The sequence below is a fragment of the Eurosta solidaginis genome, chromosome 2 (assembly GCF_040869045.1).
Source record: "Eurosta solidaginis isolate ZX-2024a chromosome 2, ASM4086904v1, whole genome shotgun sequence".
In the NCBI taxonomy this organism is placed as follows: Eukaryota; Metazoa; Arthropoda; class Insecta; order Diptera; family Tephritidae; genus Eurosta; species Eurosta solidaginis.
This window is the reverse complement of record NC_090320.1, coordinates 251,826,118-251,847,828: the sequence shown is the minus strand read 5'-3', so window position 1 is coordinate 251,847,828 and position 21,711 is coordinate 251,826,118. Positions and strand designations below refer to the sequence as shown.

The 21,711-nt window shown below is 36.8% G+C and overlaps 1 protein-coding gene across 1 annotated transcript in view; it reads right to left on the bottom strand.

Annotated features, from left to right (window-relative positions):
• Positions 1 to 4,003: 4,003 nt before the first annotated feature.
• The window catches only part of LOC137240821 (U-Kazal-Dg21.2-like), a 67,391-nt gene continuing 49,683 nt past the window's right edge, over positions 4,004 to 21,711 (bottom strand). Inside the window, exons 2-4 of the mRNA XM_067767629.1 lie at positions 6,312 to 6,575; positions 5,749 to 5,925; positions 4,004 to 4,667 (exon numbers count right to left, since the gene is read on the bottom strand). Coding sequence (XP_067623730.1) covers positions 4,630 to 4,667; positions 5,749 to 5,925; positions 6,312 to 6,558 — 462 coding nt within the window. The 5' untranslated portion in view covers positions 6,559 to 6,575 and the 3' untranslated portion in view covers positions 4,004 to 4,629. The remainder of the gene's footprint in view (positions 4,668 to 5,748; positions 5,926 to 6,311; positions 6,576 to 21,711) is intronic.

Sequence of the window (21,711 nt, the reverse complement as noted above, 5' to 3'; positions counted from 1 at the left end):
ACGCGAAATGGTTTATTTTTCATAACATTTGCCATTGATTCCGTCATCCCCAAAAAATTATTTGGACATTTTAAAACAACTTTTCGGTGTTTTTCACGATCATATTTTAGTTTGTGACTTCTATCGAATGTGGAAAAGCGCGTATTCAAGTTAGGATTAAGAACCCGAAAGCAGAAACTATGACTAATATTTTTTGCGATTGACAAGTTATCCGTGGATGCTTTTATGCTCTCAGTTTCCTCGTTCGCCTATTTCTCCTAAGGTCCAGACTTTTCACGAACAGCCTGCTCGAACAGTTGCTTATTTATTCTCGTTTTTGTATTTGATAGTCGTTTATTTATCTATATACATGTATATGTGGGAGTAATGCCATTATCGCTCTTAGCTGATAATTCCATATATGTGTGGCTGTTTCTTCTTCTTCTTCGCTCTTAGCTGCCTATTATATGTATGTGAAATATTCCCTTCGCTCGTTGCTTTCTTGTTTACATGTATGTGTGGCTGCTTGCTTTGCTGTTGTTGTGCATTTATTTACTGGCAGCATAAGGATGTAGTAAAATGCTAATATTCGCCACTATATCTATTCACCTTTGCATCTGACTCAGTCAATATTTACTTCTGTTTCTGCCTTAATGTCTCCGTACCTTCATTCGCCAGTCGCTTTCTTCCGCCCTTTTTGCCTTTACATCATAGCCCGCCTTCAATATGTCTTCTTCTGCAATATTCTCTCACACCCTCTCAACGTCTTGCCTATCTCTCAGTAGCCGCCTTTTTATTTTCCTGTACTTTTTCCGTCGCTTTCTATCTCTTTTTCTTTTTCTTGCTTTTCCATACACACTGTTATTCACGAAGGGAAGTCTTCTTAGCTAGCTATACCGATAATATTGTTGAGAAATTTTTTTAGACACAAAAGGGCCCCAATATTTGACTAAACATATAAGTTATGTGGGCGGACTATGCCTATTTTTTCAAAAATTTTCCCCTTCCTATTGTATCAAGACATATGGCATTTTTTTTTTGGCATTTACATTTCTATTAATAACACTAGACAACACTCAGCACAGCATTGGACTCAACTAAAAACGAAGCCCCTTCTTCAGAGAATTGGCAAACTCCAAGTGTGTATTTTAGCTATAAAAGGTTTCTCAGCTAAAAAAAAATCATCTCATTCGGAGTTAACGTTCGTGTAAAACGCATAGGTCCGCTATTTTTAGGAAGAGCATATAGCAGCATATCAATGTTTAATTTTTAAAATAATTGCAATCAATATTTTTAATTTTAATTTGATTGTTAAAGTTTTAATTTAGAGTCACCAAGAAATAAATGATTGCAGTCATGCTTTCGTTTGAATCATCAATTGTACAAAATGTCGATAATAATCAACTCAAATAAGCCAAGTGGATTAGTGCGGATTAAGATTAGACTCTTACAATTTCAAAAACTATTAGATTGTAATTTTAAAATATGTAATAAAATGATAACAAAATTAAAACAAGTAAGGAAGGTTAAGTTCGGGTGTAACCGAACATTACATACTCAGTTGAGGGGTATGGTGACAGCATAAGGGAAAATAACCATGTAGGAAAATGAACCGAGGGAAACCCTGGAATGTGCTTGTATGATATGTGTATCAAATGAAAGGCATTAAAGAGTATTTTATGAGGGAGTGGGCCATAGTTCTATAGGTGGACGCCATTTAGGGATATAGCCATAAAGGTGGATCAGGGTTGACTCTAGAATGCGTTTGTACGATATGGGTATCAAATTAAAGGTATTAATGAGGGTTTTAAAAGGGAGTTTGGTTGTTGTATAGGTGGTCGCCTTTTCGAGATATCGCCATAAAGGTGGACCAGGGGTGACTATAATGCATTTGTACGATATGGGTATCAAATGAAAGGTGTTAATGAGTATTTTAAAAGGGAGTAATCCTTAGTTCCATAGGTGGACGCCGTTTCGAGATATCGCCTCAAAGGTGGACCAGGGGCGACCCTAGAATTTGTTTGTACAATATGGGCATCAAACGAATGGTGTTAATGAGTATTTTAAAAGGGAGTGGGCCTTACTTCTACAGGTGGATGCCGTTTCGAAATATCGCCATAAAGGTGGACCAGGGGTGACTCTAGAATGTGTTTGTACGATATGGGTATATGAGGGTTTTAAAAGGGAGTGGTGGTTGTTGTATAGGTGGTCGCCTTTCGAGATATCGCCATAAAGGTGGACCAGGGGTGACTCTAGAATGCGTTTGTACGATATGGGTATCAAATGAAAGGTGTTAATGAGTATTTTAAAAGGGAGTAATCCTTAGTTCCATAGGTGGACGCCGTTTCGAGATATCGCCATAAAGGTGGACCAGGTGTGACCCTAGAATTTGTTTGTATAATATGGGTATCAAAAGAAAGGTGTTAATGAGCATTTTAAAAGGGAGTAATCCTTAGTTCCATAGGTGGACCCCATTTCGAGATATCGCCATAAAGGTGGACCAGGTGTGACCCTAGAATTTGTTTGCACAATATGGGCATCAAACGAAAGGTGTTAATGAGTATTTTAAAAGGGAGTGGGCCTTAGTTCTATAAGTGGACGCCGTTTCGAAATATCGCCATAGAGGTGGACCAGGGGTGACTCTAGAATGTGTTTGTACGATATGGGTATCAAATGAAAGGTGTTAATGAACTTTTTCATTTTCTTCTACTTAATATGGTAGGTGTCACAACCATTTTATAAAGTTTTTTCTAAAGTTATATTTCGCGTCAATAAAACAATCCAATTACCTTACCATGTTTCATCCCTTTTTTCGTATTTGGTATAGAATTATGGCATTTTTTCATTTTTCGTAATTTTCGATATCGAAAAAGTGGGCGTGGTCATAGTCGGATTTCGTTCATTTTTCATACCAAGATAAAGTGAGTTCAAGTAAGCACGTGAACTAATTTCATTAAAGATATGTCGATTTTTGCTCAAGTTATCGGGTTAACGGCCATGCGGAAGGACAGACGGACGACTGTGTATAAAACTGGGCGTGGCATCAACCGATTTCGCCCATTTTCACAGAAAACAGTTAACGTCATAAAATCTATGACCCTACCAAATTTCAAAAGGATTGGTTCATTTTTGTTCGACTTATGGCGTTAAAAGTATCCTAGACAAATTAAATGAAAAAGGGCGGAGCCACGCCCATTTTGAAATTTTCTTTTATTTTTGTATTTTGTTGCACCATATCATTACTGGAGTTGAATGTTGACATAATTTACTTATATACTGTAAAGATATTAAATTTTTTGTTAAAATTTTACTTAAAAAATTTTTTTTTTTTAAAAGTGGTCGTGGTCCTTCTCCGATTTTGCTAATTTTTATTAGGCGTAGATATAGTAATAGGAGTAACGTTCCTGCCAAATTTCATAATGATATCTTCAACGACTACCAAATTACAGTTTGCAAAAGTTTTAAATTACCTTCTTTTAAAAGTGGGCGGTGCCACGCCCTTTGTCCAAAATTTTAATAATTTTCTATTCTGCGTCATAAGTTCAACTCATCTACCAAGTTTCGTCGCTGTATCGGTCTTTTGTAATGAATTATCGAACTTTTTCGGTTTTTCGAAATTTTCGATATCGAAAAAGTGGGCGTGGTTATAGTCCGATATCGTTCATTTTAAATAGCGATCTGAGATGAGTGCTCAGGAACCTACATACCAAATTTCATCAAGATACCTCAAAATTTACTCAATTTATCGTGTTAACGGACGGACGGACGGACATGGCTCAATCAAATTTTTTTTCGATCCTGATTATTTTGATATATGGAAGTCTATATCTATCTCGATTCCTTTATATATGTACAACCAACCATTATCCAATCAAACTTAATATACTCTGTGAGCTCTGCTCAACTGAGTATAAAAATTCAGTCAATGTAAACTCTTTTTTAAAAAGAAATGACAAACGCTAATAGTTATTAAAAATAGTCTTATGTGACTAAATAAGATTAGACTAGATTAAAAAATTTAGGCTGAGAAGTATTTTATAAAGTATTTTATTATTTTTTTGTAAATATTTGGATAAATTATATACATAAGTAAATGTGTATAAATAATCAGCATACTTTACAAGACTAATGTTATATAATGTACAGCAAGCAACATTTATTTGTCACATAATATCCACAGAAAAAATTTAATTATAATGATTGATCATAGAAATAGAATAATAATATTATTATAGACACCGAAATGTAGAATTTAAGCTATAAATTAGAAAAATTAGTAATGAAAATATAATTTAAATTTATAAACAAGGATTATGTAAGAAAAAACTTTAAAATATATATAAAGAAAACAAGTCTAAAACAATATTAGAACAGACTAATTGTAATATTGTTAAGAAACAAAAATATATTTAAAAATGAATACAAAAACGGCAATTAATAAATAATAAGAAAAACGCTTTTATAATTTCTGTAAAATTCAAAATAAGTAAATAAAGGATTACAAATTTGTATTTTAAAATATTTTTATTGGAAACAAATTTTAGTGTAAGTATATTAGAAATATTGTAAAATTTTTTTTATTGCAAATTGTTGTGCTGGATTGGTTTGTGATTAAGTTGCCCTAACCGAACCATTTTTTTATTGACGTGCTCACAAACCACATTCGCTGTCATCTGTCAACGTCCATGCTGAAATTGAAATACAATTTTATTGCAACTTTTTTAAATGGACTACCTGCTATCAGCTGATGTGGAAAATGCTCTACGCGCCTTGAATTTATTTTTATTTAAAGCTGCATATCAAATAAATATAAATTCAAGGTGCGATAACCTCCGAAGAGGTGGCTTTCCATTTTGTGTCGTGCTCCCTTTAATTTTTCCTACAAATTTGTGGGACGTAGGTCCCATGTTTACGCCGACTCTGAACGGCAGATGAGTTTTCACTTCCAAGTGGCGACCCTGCTTACAAAAACTTTATTCAAATTGAAACAATTTTCTTCTAAACTTTGATGTTACTTTGACCGGTAGTTGAACCCAAGACCTTCGGTTATTTAGGCAGAGTAGGCTAACACCACTCCACGGCCGTCACCTGTTATATGCAGCTTTGCTTGAAATATTATTCGTGTAAAGACTTTTATGCGGAAATTTGCTTGCTATTTTTTCATTAAATGTTTTTAATAAACGCATCTTACAAATAGAACTTTATTGAACTACAATTGTATTGCCCATAAAACTGTATTAAAAAAAATTTATAAATAAACTGTTAGCAAAAAAATCATTGTGTACGTGCTATGTTATATTGATACAAATCAGATTCTCTGATGAAGATGTAAAAAAAAAAATCGAAACGCGTAGAACAAGAAAACCTCTAGTTTTATTGTGTTTAACCGCCTAAGCCATTTGGCCGTTTCGTAACAAGTCACGACTGCTATCCTTGTTTGGCGATAACTGTGCCAATTGATAGCACCAAGGGAAGTCAAGTCTTCCTCCACCTGCCTCTACCAATTCAGTGGAAGTCCCCGCTCCTCTGCTTCCATACTGCGGAGTAGACTAAAATACTTTCTTGACCGAAGCAACTTCGCCCATGCGCCTAAGCATAGAAGCCTTTGGGCGTTTATTTTTTTATAAGTATATCGGCCGAAAAGCTCCTTTTAACCAAATCACAAAAATCGTTAAGCCCGAAAAGTCTAATAGCGACTTTAACAAAATTTCTCAAAATGTTTCGTACAGCATTTTCCACACCTTCTTTGTGACATGCCTTAATACTCACCCTCTATCGACAGACAGTTCTCAACGTCCAATACGCAGCTATTACCAAATACTTCCATTTGTTCCCCATTGGTAGCGCAAACTGGTTCATAAATAATAGGGCATGGACGGAAGCACTGCTCACGCACCAAAGGATCTACGTGTTGAAGACAAAGCGACATGGTTGTGAGGCGCCAAACTGGAAATAGGAGAGAAAAAGTTTTATTTGTAGTGTACAAAGAATTAAAATTTTTGGAAAACTAAAAACTTCCAAAAATGTAAATAAACTTTCTTGAACAGAGCGTCTGACCTAGTACCCGGAGCGTCTGCATAAAGGTTATACAATCATAATGCCATAAATCTTTCGAAGAACTTTTATCTCGGACACTGCAAGATCCATCGCATCATCTCCCGACACCGTCTATAGTTCCTAGCCATACATCAGGACAGGTATGGCGAGAGACAAGTACTTCGACTTGCCCTTGTTTATCTCTGTAAGCCATTAATTAAGGTATTGTCCACTGTACATAACGATGTCTGACCTTTGCTAAAATTTCGTAATAAAAAAAAACCAACCCTACTTACCTGTTCCTGTGCTGCAGCTCGCATATCGTCGTAAACAATCATTGTGGAAGTAACGGTAAACCCCCTGCGTGGTCCTAGAGTTTATGCCCTCCGATATACGTTCAACTGCACCATCGGCGGCCGCACAAACTGGAGCGAATATTTTTGGACAACGAGCAGAACATATTTTGGAACTGGTCGATTGACTGCTTTTAGCAGTGGAAAGTATAATAACGAGTATTAGAGATGTAGCGATTTTCATTTCCATCGATTCTTGGTCGCCAACTTAAAATGTTTCGATAATCAGATAAATATTGTATTTTATACAAAAAAATCTTGAGGCTTGGACGACTTGTTTGTAACGTTCAACTTTTCGGTTAAGCAAATAGAGCGTAGATGATAAAGTTTTTCTTATTTGTAAAGCAATCCATGAAATTCGATGAACTCTTATCGGCAATCCATATTGTATTATTAACCTTGACCCTGAAGTTGTAGCGTAATAAAAAAGTGGACAGAACGAGTTGATACTTGAACTTACGTATATATACAAACAATAAAGACAGCAAGTTCTATAAAAGACCTCGGTCGTACCAGAAGTAATGGAAACTTCAGTCGCGTTAGTGCAACCCTTTTACAAAAGACAGCGGCAATACGCATTTTCTCAAAGAGTTGAAGTCGCAAATAGTTCGCCGAAGGTGTACACCTAAAGACTGAGATGATGTCAATACTATCGAGACTTTCCAGTATAGCGCTCTCAGAACAATAACGGGATGTGTATCTATCTTAAGTATAATGTGTCATAATTACTCAAAGCACAGTGAAATGCCTAATGATGAGTTCCCGCTGGGGTGCCCCTTACGGCAAACTCCAACATGCAGCAATGCAGGATTGTCTCCCAGGCGATTACAAAGGCACCTCTATGGTACGACAGAGTACCGGCAGTCTATCTACGAAATCTAATAGCAAATTGCAAATCTTTTTCATTTACGCTCCTCAGTCGCCACCTATAGCAGAAGAAATATGTACCTGGATGCGCGCTTGTCTCCGGAACAACTTGGAACTTGACCCTGATATAGATTAAAACCTTACTTTCCATTTAAGGAGGTGGTTCACATCATGTGCGGATTCTTGTTTCTAGCAGTATGCACACGAGCAATCTAGTGCTGTCAAAAGTATACAGAAATGATCAGGATAACGAGCTGAGCTAACTTAGCAATATCCGCCTGTCTGTCTGTTTGAACGCATCTAATCCCTCAGTTTTTGAGATATCTTGATAAAATTTGGTGATCTGCTATATTTGGGTGTACGATTGATCATTTGTCTGAAGCGACCAGATAGAAACACTATAGAGAAAGGTCGGAACGCTATAGAAAAAGAGGGTTTTTGTTATTTATTCCTCATTTTAACAGTTAGAATATTGAAATTGCACGGGATGATTACATAAACGGCGTACATTGTTGTCTGAAAAAATTGTTAGGAGCAGTCATATTGTGACGAATATTAGCTTCACTAATTGATCTCAAATCCCTAAGGTTATTAAATAAAGGCACAACAACATTAAAGCAAGCTACATAAACACATGAATCATCATTTACCTACATATATACAAGGCAGCAGAGAGGTACTCACCATCAGTCGAAGTAGTACTCCCATATACACACGCATATGGCTATGCGAGGAACGAGGATTCGTATGCGGTAAATTAGATGGCATTTACGTTTTCAGTTGCTATATACCACCTAGTACGCCGCTGGACGCGTTCGAACAAATCGTCGAGAAAATAGCCATGGATGCGACGTTGCGGAAGCGTTTTGTCACCGCGGGAGACTTTAATGCATGGGCTATAGAGTGTGGCTCACAGAGAACATCTCTCAAAGGGAGGGCTCTGCTCGAAGCATTTGCATGCCTTGATGCAGCGCTCCTTAACGTGGGTGGCCAAAACACCTTCTTAAGAAACAGGTTCGGCTCCGTAATCGTCCTAACGTTTGTCAGCGCCAATCTCTACAGGTTGGCTGAGTGGAAAATCAGTGATTGCTATACCCAATGTGGACATCAACCTCGAGGGGGGAAGGCGGCCCACTATACAGCCACCCTTAAAAAACAGAGGTTGCAATATCAATATTTTTGGCCCCGACATATTCAAACTAATGTTGACAACAGTCGAAGATAGAGGAAGTGCCAACGACATGGCGAATAAATTAATGCGGATATTAGAGCAGCATGCGATGCGTCAATGACTAGAAAGCCCAAGCGCAAACAACATTGTTCCACATTTTGGTAGAACGAACGCATACACTACCTAAGTAGAGAGTGTATTCAGGCTAGGAGGCGCTTTCACTGAGCCAGAGGGAGACCGGACTTTGTAGAGTGCATAGCTACCTACAAAAGAGCGCGACTCGCACTTAAGAGAGCAATAAAAGATAGTAAGCGCGAATGCCTTCTTAAGCTTTGCGATGACGTCGAGAATGACCCTTGGGGTACAGCTGATAAATTGGTTTTTAAGAACTAGCTCTCACTTATAACACACCAACATTTGCGAAACTATTTAATGCATGCTTGGCTGAGGGGACATTTCCTACAATATGGAAACGACAAAAGCTGGTACTGCTGCCAAAGCCTGGTAAAAATACGTCGGAACCATCTAGCTACTGGCCCATTTGACTGCTCGAATCCGCCGGTAAATTTCTTGAGCGAGTCCTCTATAATCGACTCGAAAAAGAAATCGAAGATGTGGGGGGTATTTCCGATAACCAGTTTGGGTTTAGGAAAGGAAGATCTACCATCCACGCTGCGAACATGGCGAAGAAAGTGGCCCAAGAAGCCGTAAGTAGCACTCGGTGGCTTGAAGGCTCTAAGGAATATTGTCTTATCGTTACTTTAGATGTGAAAAATGCCTTCACACTGCCAAAAATTCTACACACGCTGGACCGGATAGGCATATCCCTTTAACTGCGTAGGATCATACGCAGCTACTTTGAAGGTAGAGTGCTGGAATATGAAACGGATGCTGGAGTAGAAAAGCTTCACGTCACAGGCGGTGTTCCTCAATGCTCCGTGCTCGGTCCACTGCTTTGGAACATTATGTACGACGGGGTATTTCGCCTCAAGGTACCCAATGGGGTGAAAATTATCGGCTTCGTGGACGATATCGCATTGGTAGTCACGGTCAAGCACCTAAGCGAAATATGCGCCAAAGATAATACAAGCATAGCGAGGGTTCAATCGTGGCTTCCGGAAAATGGACTGCTTCTGGCGAAACAAAAAACAGAGGCTGTACTCATATCAAATAGGAAAAGGGTAGAGCAGTTCACTATAAGAATCGGCCGTCATGACATCGACACGCTGCCTGCAATAAAATACTTGGGGGTTATGATAGACAGGAGGTTGTCATTCAAAACCTACTTAGAGTATGCCAATGAAAAGGTAGCAAAAACCGTAGCAGCATTATCTAGGATAATGATAAATGCAAGAGGACGAAAGCAAAGACGGCGTCAACTTCTGGCTGGCGTTGTAAAAAGATAAATACTTTACGGGGCTCCTGTTTGGCATCAGGCTACGGAGTATAAATCATACTTCCGCGGGGTAAAGTACACCTACCGCCTGTGTGCACTACGCGTCTTCAGCGCCTTTAAAACTGTCTCTGACGATGGAGCACGAGAGCTAAGCGTGCAGAAGTGGCAGCTCAGGTGGAATGCCTCAACAAATGGACGCTGGACACACCATTGTATCCCAGATATTAATATATGGATATCTAGAAGGCACGGCGAGGTAGATTTCTACCTCACACAGTTTCTGAGTGGTCACGGACGCTTTAAGGAATATTTTCACGGATTCAATCACGAGCCTAACAAAATATGCGATCACTGTGGCGGCGATACAGTAGAAGATGTTTACCATGCATTTTTCAAGTGTCCTAGGTTCTATAGCTAGAGATGCAAACTACGCAGAATTCTTGGAGAAGATTACACTCCTGAAACAATTGTTGGATGCATGCTACAAAGCAAGGTAAAATGGTCCGCGGCATGCGATGTACTAGCGGAAATAATGAAGTGTTTACGAAGTCTGGAAAGGCTCCGGCGAAGCATCGAACATTGAACAGTCGATTTTTGTGGGTGGAGAACAAAACTGCAAAGGTGGAGGGGACCGAGCTGAGCACGTATTGGATGCAAGACATCCGTACAATTAGCGGCGTCAGAATGATAAAATAAGAAAAGACCCGAATATATGTAGGTAATGTAATAGTAAACCAGGCGACGGATTGGAGACAAGACCTCTTCAACAGTGCGAATACTGCCCCAGGTGAAGGAATAAAGCACGGATTGGAGACACGGTCTCTTCAACCGTGTGAACAAAAGCAGTCAACATACACGCAACGACAAACGTACGGATTGGAGACAAGGCCTCTCCAACTGTAGAAACAACGAGTAGGAGTGTAAACGTCTCACATGTAATCAGGGTTTATACACGGATTGGAGACAAGGCCTCTCCAACCGGTGGAAGTACGAGAAAAGCCGCCGGTACGTATTGTGGGTAAAAAAAAAGAAAAACATATTAAAATTAAATGAAAAAAGAAAAAAAAATCTATGAATGAAATTTAAAAAAAAAGCTATTTAAATTAAATAAAAAAAGCCCTACAATACAAGTAGTCGAACGCACAAACATGCCACAAGTACTGCATGCACAGTATTTAAGATATGCTTGGAAATATTCATAGAAGTGGTGTCAAGCACATTGAGGTCGTAAGCAGGGCGTGCCAGTCCCAGCTTTAACTACACCGCGGGACTATCAAAGCACAGCAACGTGACCCCGACAGACGTAGAGATTAGTGCTCAACCTACCTCCCGACGGAATAGTACGGTAGTACCGGGGGGTAAATGGTAGACAGACGGTAGGAGCTTTAGTGCGTTTAAAGTCCTACACTAACTATCAGGCTTTCGATGCTTCCTCCTCTAAAAAAAAACAAAAAAACAAAAAAAAAAAAAATTTTAAAAAAATGGCTATGCCTGTACATACATGTACATATATGGACAGTAACCAAGCATGAATTTCGAGAAGTTACTAGACCTTAGGAGAAATGGGTGGACGAGGCAACAGAGAGTATAAAAGCAGCGAAAGCTGAGTAGTCAGTAACCAGTTTTATTTAAGCACGCTATTGATTTCGAAGTATAAGTGTTATTATGAAGTAAAGACCATTTTGCATTATGGAATATTGGAGTTATATATTCAACAATTTAGCGATACGAACGTTAGTAGAAGGTGTATAATAAGTGGAGTTTCCCTAAATTCGTTACATTATACATAATCTATATCCCATACAACCGATTATTCAGATAAGAGGTTTGACGTAATTTCTTCCTCCTTTTAATCGCTAAGTGCTTCAAGTTTTCCCCGATGCTCGCAAATACGGCATATGCTATTACCTGAAAAAATTGTTAAGATCAGTCATATATATCCGATTCAACCGATTGTTTAGATAGGAGAAATAACATTTCATTTTAACAGCTAGAAGCTAGAAATTTCACAAAACACTTGCACGTGCTTATGTCATGCGTTACTGTCTGGAAAAATCGACAAGATCGGTTACATTGATTATAGGTTTAACGTTGTTTCTTCCCCATTTTAAAAGCTAGAAGTTCGAGGATTCACAGGATGTTTACATATATAGCATGTGTTGTTTTCTCAAAAAATCGATCGGTCGTATATATAACATATATCCCATACAAGTGATTAATCAGATTTTATGAACTTGAAGTTTGAAATTTCAACTCATTGTTCAGCTCCATTCATGAAAAGTGTGTCCTCATTTGTCTCCATTACACTCATTGTTACCACAAGACAAACATTTGGACCAGCTATTACATGAAAAAATGTGCATGTCCCAAACGACCACATTTATTAAACTGTCTTATAGTTGGAGCATAAAAGTCCACTCTAAGCAGGGTTTATTCAAAAGTATTTTCCTTGCAAATTTTACTTCTACGAAAACCAACCTTCAAAGTTGTTAAAGGAGTCAGAGTTCCTACAGCATTTTAATTTTTCCTAATAATAAATGTGATGAGGATTCACAAAACTTTGTCATACAATTGACGCAGTTAGCAGCTGTGTCTTCTAGGGGAATTTTACAGTTATGAATCATCATTTGCGATCCCCAACAACAATTTTTGGTCGAAGACAACGAATTTATACGACGGGAAAAGTTGCCTCAACATTATTCAGACGACTATTTGGAGAAGCTTTACACAATACGTCGTGATCGTATACCCAGCTTCCTTGAAAAGGTTTTCAAAATAATTTTACGTACCGGCAAATATTTGAATGGTATCCGGCAATGTGACAAAAAAGTAGCTCCGCCACAACAAATGAATTTACATACATTTTTATGAGTCAGATGCATAATGTGTGGACCCTATAAGATATCTATGATAAAAATATTGACATTAAAAAGTAATTATATAATAAGCCTTTTTATTTAAATGAATGTAATTGAACTTGTTTAGTTATTTTTTTAAATAAAATAAAGACTCTCTCAGTGCCTACTTTTTTTGAAGACGAGTCGCTTTTACTGGCATGGGAAACCGTTTCTTAGCCGACTTATTTTGTTTTGTTGATTTTCCGACAGGGTGGATAAATGATGTATAGTGGAACGATTTTCCGTCATCCCTTGTCAAATCTGGTTTTGAGACAAACCGATTTCGGCGTTGTGCCAACATCAGTGTCGATTTTCGTTCTGATCTGTTGTTGTCGTTTGTCCTGTATTTATAGTTCGTAGGTACATGAGCAGGTATTGTCAAAATTGATGCTATTTAGTTATGTGTATGTGCTGTGTGTTCATTCAGAACTGAGGGTGGTTTTTACTGGTCGATTTGTGTGGCTGACTGGGGCACGTAAAAATCCGTAATTTTAGTTGTTTGACCTTCTTTGTGGGTTTGTTGTTTTGGTGCGTTAATTGGTTTGTGTTTATTCGTTGTTGTGCGTTTGCCTTTTGTACCTGTGTGATTACTTTGTTTCTTGTAAACAAGTTTTAATGGCTCGAATATTGTGTCAGAATTTATGTTTATCTGTTCGTTTATTATTTTAACGTCGAATGTTTTCTGTTTGTAGATTTCCATATTTTCGATTACGCTGAGACGTCGGCCTTTTCCTTGTATGTGAAGAACCCTAACTGTTTTGTTGATGTTTGCTGGGGAACATTCATTATCGACCATGTCATTCGCGAAGTTAAACTCGGGTATAATGTTTGGATTCCGTATTTTTTTGTTGTAATCTTTAATATGTTCTCTGAACCTCGTTCTTATTTGCCGTCCTGTTTCTTAGCCACTACAGCATCCTTCAGAAAATGGAAAAATTTTCATTTGTTTTCGCTGGTTTTCTTGATGTTGGTGTTACATCCAAACACTGCATAAGGCATTATTAATATGATTATTTAATTAATGCCCCTATTACCGTTTACAACTCAACTTAGTTGGGTTGTAATTAAAACAACTCAACTTTAAGACAACTCAACTCCTGTTTGGTATTATGAATTACAACTTATTTCAGTTGAAGTTGAATTGATGGTGCCAACCTAAAAAAGTGATAATTTGACAGATAAATGAACAGCTGATCAATTTGTGGCGGAAATTCAAGCATTTGCAAAAGTGATTTTTTTTTTATAGCAAAATGGATATCAATTAAATAATATTAAATTTATTTTATAACGACGAAAATTTGGTGACAAAATTGACATGGCGCGAAAACTGAAATATTTCGCATGATCACTCCAATCCCTTGGAACTACCAAGCACCAAGTAAGAGAACGTTTAAATGACAAATGATCAGCTTCAAATGAAGTTATTTTGCATAGTTGTAAGTTAGTTTCGGTTAAGTAAAGAACAATATTGCTCGAGGGACGGCTGTACCCCTATTTTAAAACTACACTCCTTGCTGACGGCAGCTATAAAAAGTGCTGTCGAAATGATTTTAGTGTTGGACTGGACAACATCTACAGTTAAGAACGAGTCTTTAGATATTGAGGAGCATATTTGTGCGAAGTGGATTAAAACCCATACGACTCCAGAGCAAAGCGCTACAAAAACCGCGTTTCACTCTAATACAGGATTCCCAGGAGTAGTGGGTAGTATCGATGGGACTAGCGTTCGCATAATTTCACCTATTTTAGCTGTATCCGAACTGTGCCTTGCCTCGTCCCACTTCGGGATGTCGCTCCAGAAAGTCAAAAAATGTTCAATGTAATCTTTGATGAAAACTTGTTTTTTCTATAAATGTGTACGAAATTGCTGATTACAAAGATTGTTTAAATGAATTTAAAAAAGGTTTAATTACTCGCTTTCCATTTTCGTTCATTCATTCATTTCTTTAAATAAAAAATTAGTGCAATGAGACTGAACATCCATATCAAGTAAACAATAGACAGTGGTGTAAATATATTAATAAAAATATATAAATAATATTAACACTAATAGTAATAATAATAACAATAATAATAATAACATTAGTAATAACAATAGTAATAATACTGTAACGAATTTAGTGCAATTCCGCTTATTTGCAACATTCTACTAACGCTCGTATTGTTAAATTGTTGAATAAATAACTCCAATATTCAATAATGCAAAATGGTCTTTATTAGAGTACTTCACAATAACAATCATACTTCGCAACCAATAGCGTGCATAAATTAAACTGATTGCTCATGCCTCAGCTGGTGCTGCTTTTATACTCTTCGGTTTCCTCGTTCGCATATTTCTAGGCGTTTCTCCTTCTATAATTTACTAGTTCGCTGAAGATTTCATACTCTTGTGAGTATCTCAGAAATATGCACGTGTATGTGTGAAAACTACTTTGCTGATGATTACATACTTTTATGAGCATCTCTCCGCTGCTGCATGTACATATATATAGACATAATGATTGATTTGTTTATGTAGATACAAGTGACTGCTTAGCATCGGCTTAGAGATGACAGTATCCCTTAGTGTTGCTAATATTCGTCAAAATACTTATAAGGAATCATTAATAACCTATAGATGGTCGGTCAGAATTTAAGTCCGAATTTGCGAAATAAGAAAATAAGATTTGCTTGAAATTACTTTTGTTTAGTTTCCCCCTAATGGAGGCAGGTATGGAATTCCAGGTTCTTATAGTATTCACAAAGATCAACCTCGCAGTGGCTACGAAATTAAAGGTAGGGAGAATTAAATCACTGGTACGCTCAGAACTCGTGAAAACAAGTTTGTCAAACAGGTAAGAGGGGGACTTACATGACATAAGACGAAACAGAAAAATACAGCTTCTGGCTTTATCGTACTAAAAAATATCACATCCCAAAAGTTTATTCCTCCAGCTGGAAATGTGATCATATCTCTTAGGACCATAAACGTACCGAGTAATGTGATTGAATAACACATCAATTTTGTGGGCAGATTGTGAATCCAACTTATTATAGACTAATTCGGAGTATGAAATTATAGGTATCAGTGGTTGGGTAGCGAGTCTCCGCCTAATGGCCACTATACAATTTACAGGAAAGAAAATCCCGCTATGTGGCGCGCTAAGTGAGATAACTATAAATCCTTGAAAAACGAGGGGAATCTTGCAATCGATTTTTGAGTAACTTCCCGGTGAGCTGGAGATATGAAGCTTGAGCCGTAAGTCAGAACCCGGTGACAATGCAATATTTTATCAAGAAAATTCCGCTAGGTGGCGCACGGATCGAGATATTAGGAAAATTAATTTTAATTTGGGAATCTTTCAATCGATTTTTCACTGACTTCCCGGTGACCTAGAGAATTGTAACATAGCACATAGTTCGAGACCCGGTGACAATACTATTTACAGAAAATAAAATTCCGCTAGGTGGCGTGCTAATTGAGATTACTACAGATCCCTGAAAAACGAGGGGGATCTTACGATCGATTTTTAAGTAACTTGCCGGTGAGCTAGAGACTTGAAACATGGGCCGTTGGTCAGAACCCGGTGACAATGCAACATTTGATCAAAAAAAATTCGATAGGTGGCACGCGAATCGAGATATTAGGAAAATTAATTTTAATTTGGGAATCTTTCAATCCAGTTTTAACTAACTTCCCGGTTACGTAGAGACTTGAAACTTGGCACTTAGTAGGCTGGTGACAATACAACTTATAGAAAACAAAGTTGCGCTTATTTGTTGTTGTTAATAAGCTCTCTATAGGCGTAGGCGCAATGGTCTGTATGGTGTATTTATTATGTGTAACATTCAGCGTTGACAGATTGACGACGCCGTCGTCATTTTGACGATTTTAAACTACAATGACGCTTGGACGATTTTGTAATGAAAAATTACGATTTAAGCCTGCCTTCTATGTAAGAGATATTTTAAATATTCAAACACCAAGAAATTACATATATTTAAAATTGAGATACAAGCTTTTTATCAATTTGCACTTTTATGCCATTTCCAACACTAAGTTTTATTAAAATTTGCTCTTATCTTTTGTATGCTTACTAGCGCTGTGCAAGAATGACATTTGATATATGTACATTAGACTGGGTATATTTATTAACCGATATCGCGCCATCGATTTTTCGATAGGATTTGGGCTCAGGAAAAAAAAATTTAAAATTTTTTTAGTAGGTCCTGAAAAAAAAATCAAAGTCGAAAAAAAGAAAAAAAGTTAAATTTCGCAGGTTCGATTAACTTTCGTCCATACAAATCGACCCACCCTAATGTACATACAAGCCACGCAAGGAGAATTTGAGTGCGAAAGTGAAAGTGAAAGAATTTAATCAAAATGGATAAATTTGTGAAATTTCCGAGCAAGAAAAATTCAAATTTAAACAAATTGTATTATTTTTTATATTGAACAGTATGATCAAATTAAAAAGCGTTTTGATTTTAACAAGGTTGTTCTACAAAACTTAAGTTTCATAGATCCCAAAGAAGTTGTTGGAAAAAAATTGATTCTTTGCATATGGTGGGGAATAAAAGTTTTTAGAATTTAAGACATATTTTGAAGACATTTCCAAAGTTGCTCCAGAAGTTTTTTGAAAAATTACTTCTACTATCAAAAGAGCTGACTCTACGTACGCTTTTTGCTATGCTTGCCACACTCTTCAGCGAATATAGAACGAATTTTTTCAAAAATAAATTTAAACAAAACCAAAATCCGAAACCGTCTGGAAAGTGATACATCAAAAGGAATGTTGCTAGCCCAAGATTATTTAAATTTGAATAACTTTTCCTGTTATAATATTGAACCGCAAATATGCCAAAAAATTCGAAAATGTAAAACCAAGAAACTAAAATGATATAGGAGTTTTTGCGAGGTTCGATTCGAGCAAAAAGAAAACAAAAGAATAATAATTGTTAAAATGACTGAAAACAAGTACCTTTTGTATGTAATACAAAATGTATCTTTTAAGACGTTTTTCTTATTTATAAAATAAAACGAAATAAATTGAAAACGATTTTACATGTTGTATGTGGCAACAAAAAATAACAATCAAAGACAATTTTCAGAAAGGTGCCTTTAAAATTAACATAGTTGAAATGAAATCCGGCCATCTCATTTTGGTTTACGGCGAATACAAATTTACGTAAATACGCTGGTAACATTTCAAGTATGTAGCGTTTATTGCTGTTTCTCTCAGGCTGCATTATTGTTACATTTTCCAAGTCGGGAGAGTGTCCAATGGTTCTGAAGTGTTGAGATAAAGCTGCCTTGTTGTCGGAAATCCTGGTCTTCAATTTCGATTTAGTTGTCCCCACAAATACTTTGTCGCATACGTGGGACCCATCGCCATTACAACCAATTTGATATATAGCGTCGGATTCATCACATTTCTTCTTTTCTGCTTTTCGTATTGCTAAAAATCTTACGGCGCAACGTATTTTTGTATGTGAAAGCTAATTTAAATCTCCCTCTGTCATATATATTTGAATATTTTATTCTATTAGATATACCAGATACAAATATGGTCGATTTATACATATTCTTTGTATCATTAGTTGGTTTATTTGTATTTAATTTGACGAAATAATCTCTTATATAGCTCTATATTATTATAAACTCATTATTTTGTAATATGTCTTTTATTGTTTTTATATTCTCCATCACTAATGGAGAGAACTCTTCTGACAAATTTCTTGGCCGTGTTCACTATCGTTGCCTTGTCATTATTTGAGTTGTAAATGAGTAGCATATCCGATGCAGTGGGCCTCTTTTGTACCAATCAAATGAATGTTTGATATTTCTTCTTATTATTAAGGTATCTAAAAAAGGCAGCTGCCCATCAGTTGCGACTTCAAAAGTAAACTTGATGCTCCTATTGTATCCATTCAAAGCGTTAAGCATCTCTTCCATGGTATCAGTTTTTACAATGGCGAGCAAATCGTCCATATATTGTGATGTGAGTCTTCTTCGAATTTCTGTAACAATTCTTCCCTCACAATATCCACTATTGCAGGAGATGCTGGTGACCCCATAGGCATTCCTTACCGTTGCTCATAAATTTTATTTTAGAACCTTTAACTCAGCACTGCAGAACCACTGGACACTCCCTCGACTTGGAGAATGTAACAATAATGCAGCATGAGAGAAACAGCAATAAACGCAACATACTTGATATTTTACACAAAATAAATACACCAAGTGACAAACGCATAAATTTTAAATCAGACACAGACCATTGCGCCTACGCCTATAGAGAGCTTATTAACAACAACAAAAAAGGCATATAATGAGAGTGTGACTTCGTTTGCACAACTGTTCACCTTCTGCTGATTTGAACGTCGCGTCGCTTTCTATTGGAGATCTAATGTATTGATATTTGTATAAAAATTTGTTTACGATTATGTATTTTATTGTTTACATTTTTTAATGTTCTTTTCTTACCCTTGTTTGTTAAAATATAAAGTATAAAGTTAGTCGACCAGGTGCAGTCATAAGTCTAAGTTGGCATCTGGGATAATTGTATAGTTATGTATGTATGTATAATAGGTTTACGCCGATCACCATATCGGCAGCGGCGCCGGCGGCGTGGGCGTATTTTAATAATCTAATACACCATTTCGGAGCTATTGTGTTAATAAATAATAGTTTAAAAAAACTAAAAAAACACGCTTTTATAGTAAACCGAACTAAAAAATAGAAAATAATTTTCAAGTAAAAAGAGTTTATATAACAGTAGTAGAAGGTCAAACAATCATTTATAATTAATCACCTTAAAATAAAATTATAATAAAATTTAAGTTATTAACAGAATAATTTAATTCACAGTAAAAACTGTGGGGTGCATTTGACTACATTTCATATCTTTCCTCTCAGATAGTTGCCAATAAAATGATTGTAACATTCAAGCACCCCACGGTATATCCGGACGCCCGCCTCAAGGTAGTGGAGGCGCGTTATATCCCCTCACGAACAAGGGCTAGAGCCTGGGTTCCAGTGACGTCAACGGACCCAGCTGACATCCTGGAGCTGCTCCAGGAGTACAAACCGCCACAGGTTTGGAAGTCAACCCGGATAAAACCGAGCTTGTTCTCTTCACGAGAAGGTACAAAGTACCAAATCTTACACAGCCAAGAATTGGGGGTACTTTCTTAGCGTTTAGCGATCAAGTCAAGTATTTGGGAGTCATTCTGGATAGGAAGCTATTATGGAGTGACCATATAGTGGACAAGAAGACAGCAGCAGAGCTGTTCACCTGCAAGAAGGCAATTGACACCCCCTGGGGATTCTCCCCTATGGTGACCTACTGGATTTACACAGCCATTGTGCCCCCGATTCTTCTTTATGGTGCCTTGGTCTGGTGGCCTGCACTAGCTAAAAGCACCTATCTTAAAATGCTTCAAAAGGTACAACGGAGTTCGGAATTACCGGGGCTCTCGGCTCCACTCCAGATTCCGTTGCATACATACATGAATACATAGATACAGGCCATGCTAATAAAAGCGTGTTAAAAAGGGCTCCAGTATGCTCTTTCGTATACGTGCCATGCATTCACTTCTATCAATAATAAAGGAATGAGTTTTTCGCATTATGTGCAAGGTTTCAAATCTATGGCTATCTGGGGTGGTCATAAGTTCAATTTACCTTATGTCCGTTAACCTTATATCACCCCGCTATCACATTATTGCATTGCCATCGAGCCTTGATACGTGTGCAAAGTTTCAATCAAACTTATGGCCATTCAAAGTGGTAATAAGGCCAACTGACCTTATGGCCGCTGATCTTATGTCACCACACCATCACATTAATGCATTGTCATCGAGCCTTGATACGTGTGCAAAGTTTCAATCAAACTTATGGCCATTCAAAGTGGTAACAAGGTCAATTGACCTTATGGCCGTTGACCTCATGTCACCACACCACCACATTAATGCATTGCCATCGGTCCTTGATACGTATACAAAGTTTCAAATTAATCAGACTTCTAGAAACAGGTGAAAAATAAACTCAAAGATTCCGTTACATACAGGCCAAGCTAATAAAAGCGTGTTAAAAAGGGCCCCAGTATGTTCTTTCGTAGATCTGCCATGCTTCCACTTCTATCATTAATAAAGGAATGCGTTTTTCGCATTATGTGCAAGGTTTCAAATCTATGGCCATTGGGGGTCATAAGTTCAATTTACCTTATGTCCGTTAACCTTATGTCACCACGCCATCACATTAATGCATTGTCATCGGTCCTTGATACGTATGCAAAGTTTCAAATTAATCAGACTTCTAAAAACCGGTGAAAATTAAGCTCAAAGATTCCGTTACATACAGGGCAAGTTAATAAAAGCGTGTTAAAAACGACCGCATTCGAATACGGATCATATGTTAAGGTTCGGCCCTTGATTTTGTTGTGAAATATCAGGCGAAGGATAAAAACTTCGCTCACTATATTAAATATAGACATAGATATGGCTGAGATTACCTCGATTTTTTTCTTTTTCGAATTTAGTGGAGTGAGTTTTTATTTTAAAAATTGTATTTATTGAAAAATAAAATTAATAAATGAAATTAATTTAATGGAGTGAGTTTTTATTTAAAAATTCTATTTATTGAAAAACAAAATTAATAAATGAAATATCTCTCGAGACTATATATTTAGTTTTGAGTTACGTCGTTGGGATCGTATGTTTACTGTTTGCAATAAAATCCTTTGTCGACATAAGTTATGCCAACGTTTAAATCAAAATCTGCAATAAAGGCTTAAGTCGATGTAAGATGTAAGTGTACATATTTCAAAATTAGCAATAACCCACTATGTTATTTTAGTGCGAGAATTTCTTTTAATACACATTTGTTTTAAAAACGAGTTAGTGGCCTTTATTAACTTTACTTGAACCTATATGAGTACCCGTTTTATTTTTCAAATATGCACTTTAACCTTAAATATCGATGTGCGGCAAACTAAAATATAAGACTTAATCGGTTATTGCAATAAAGCA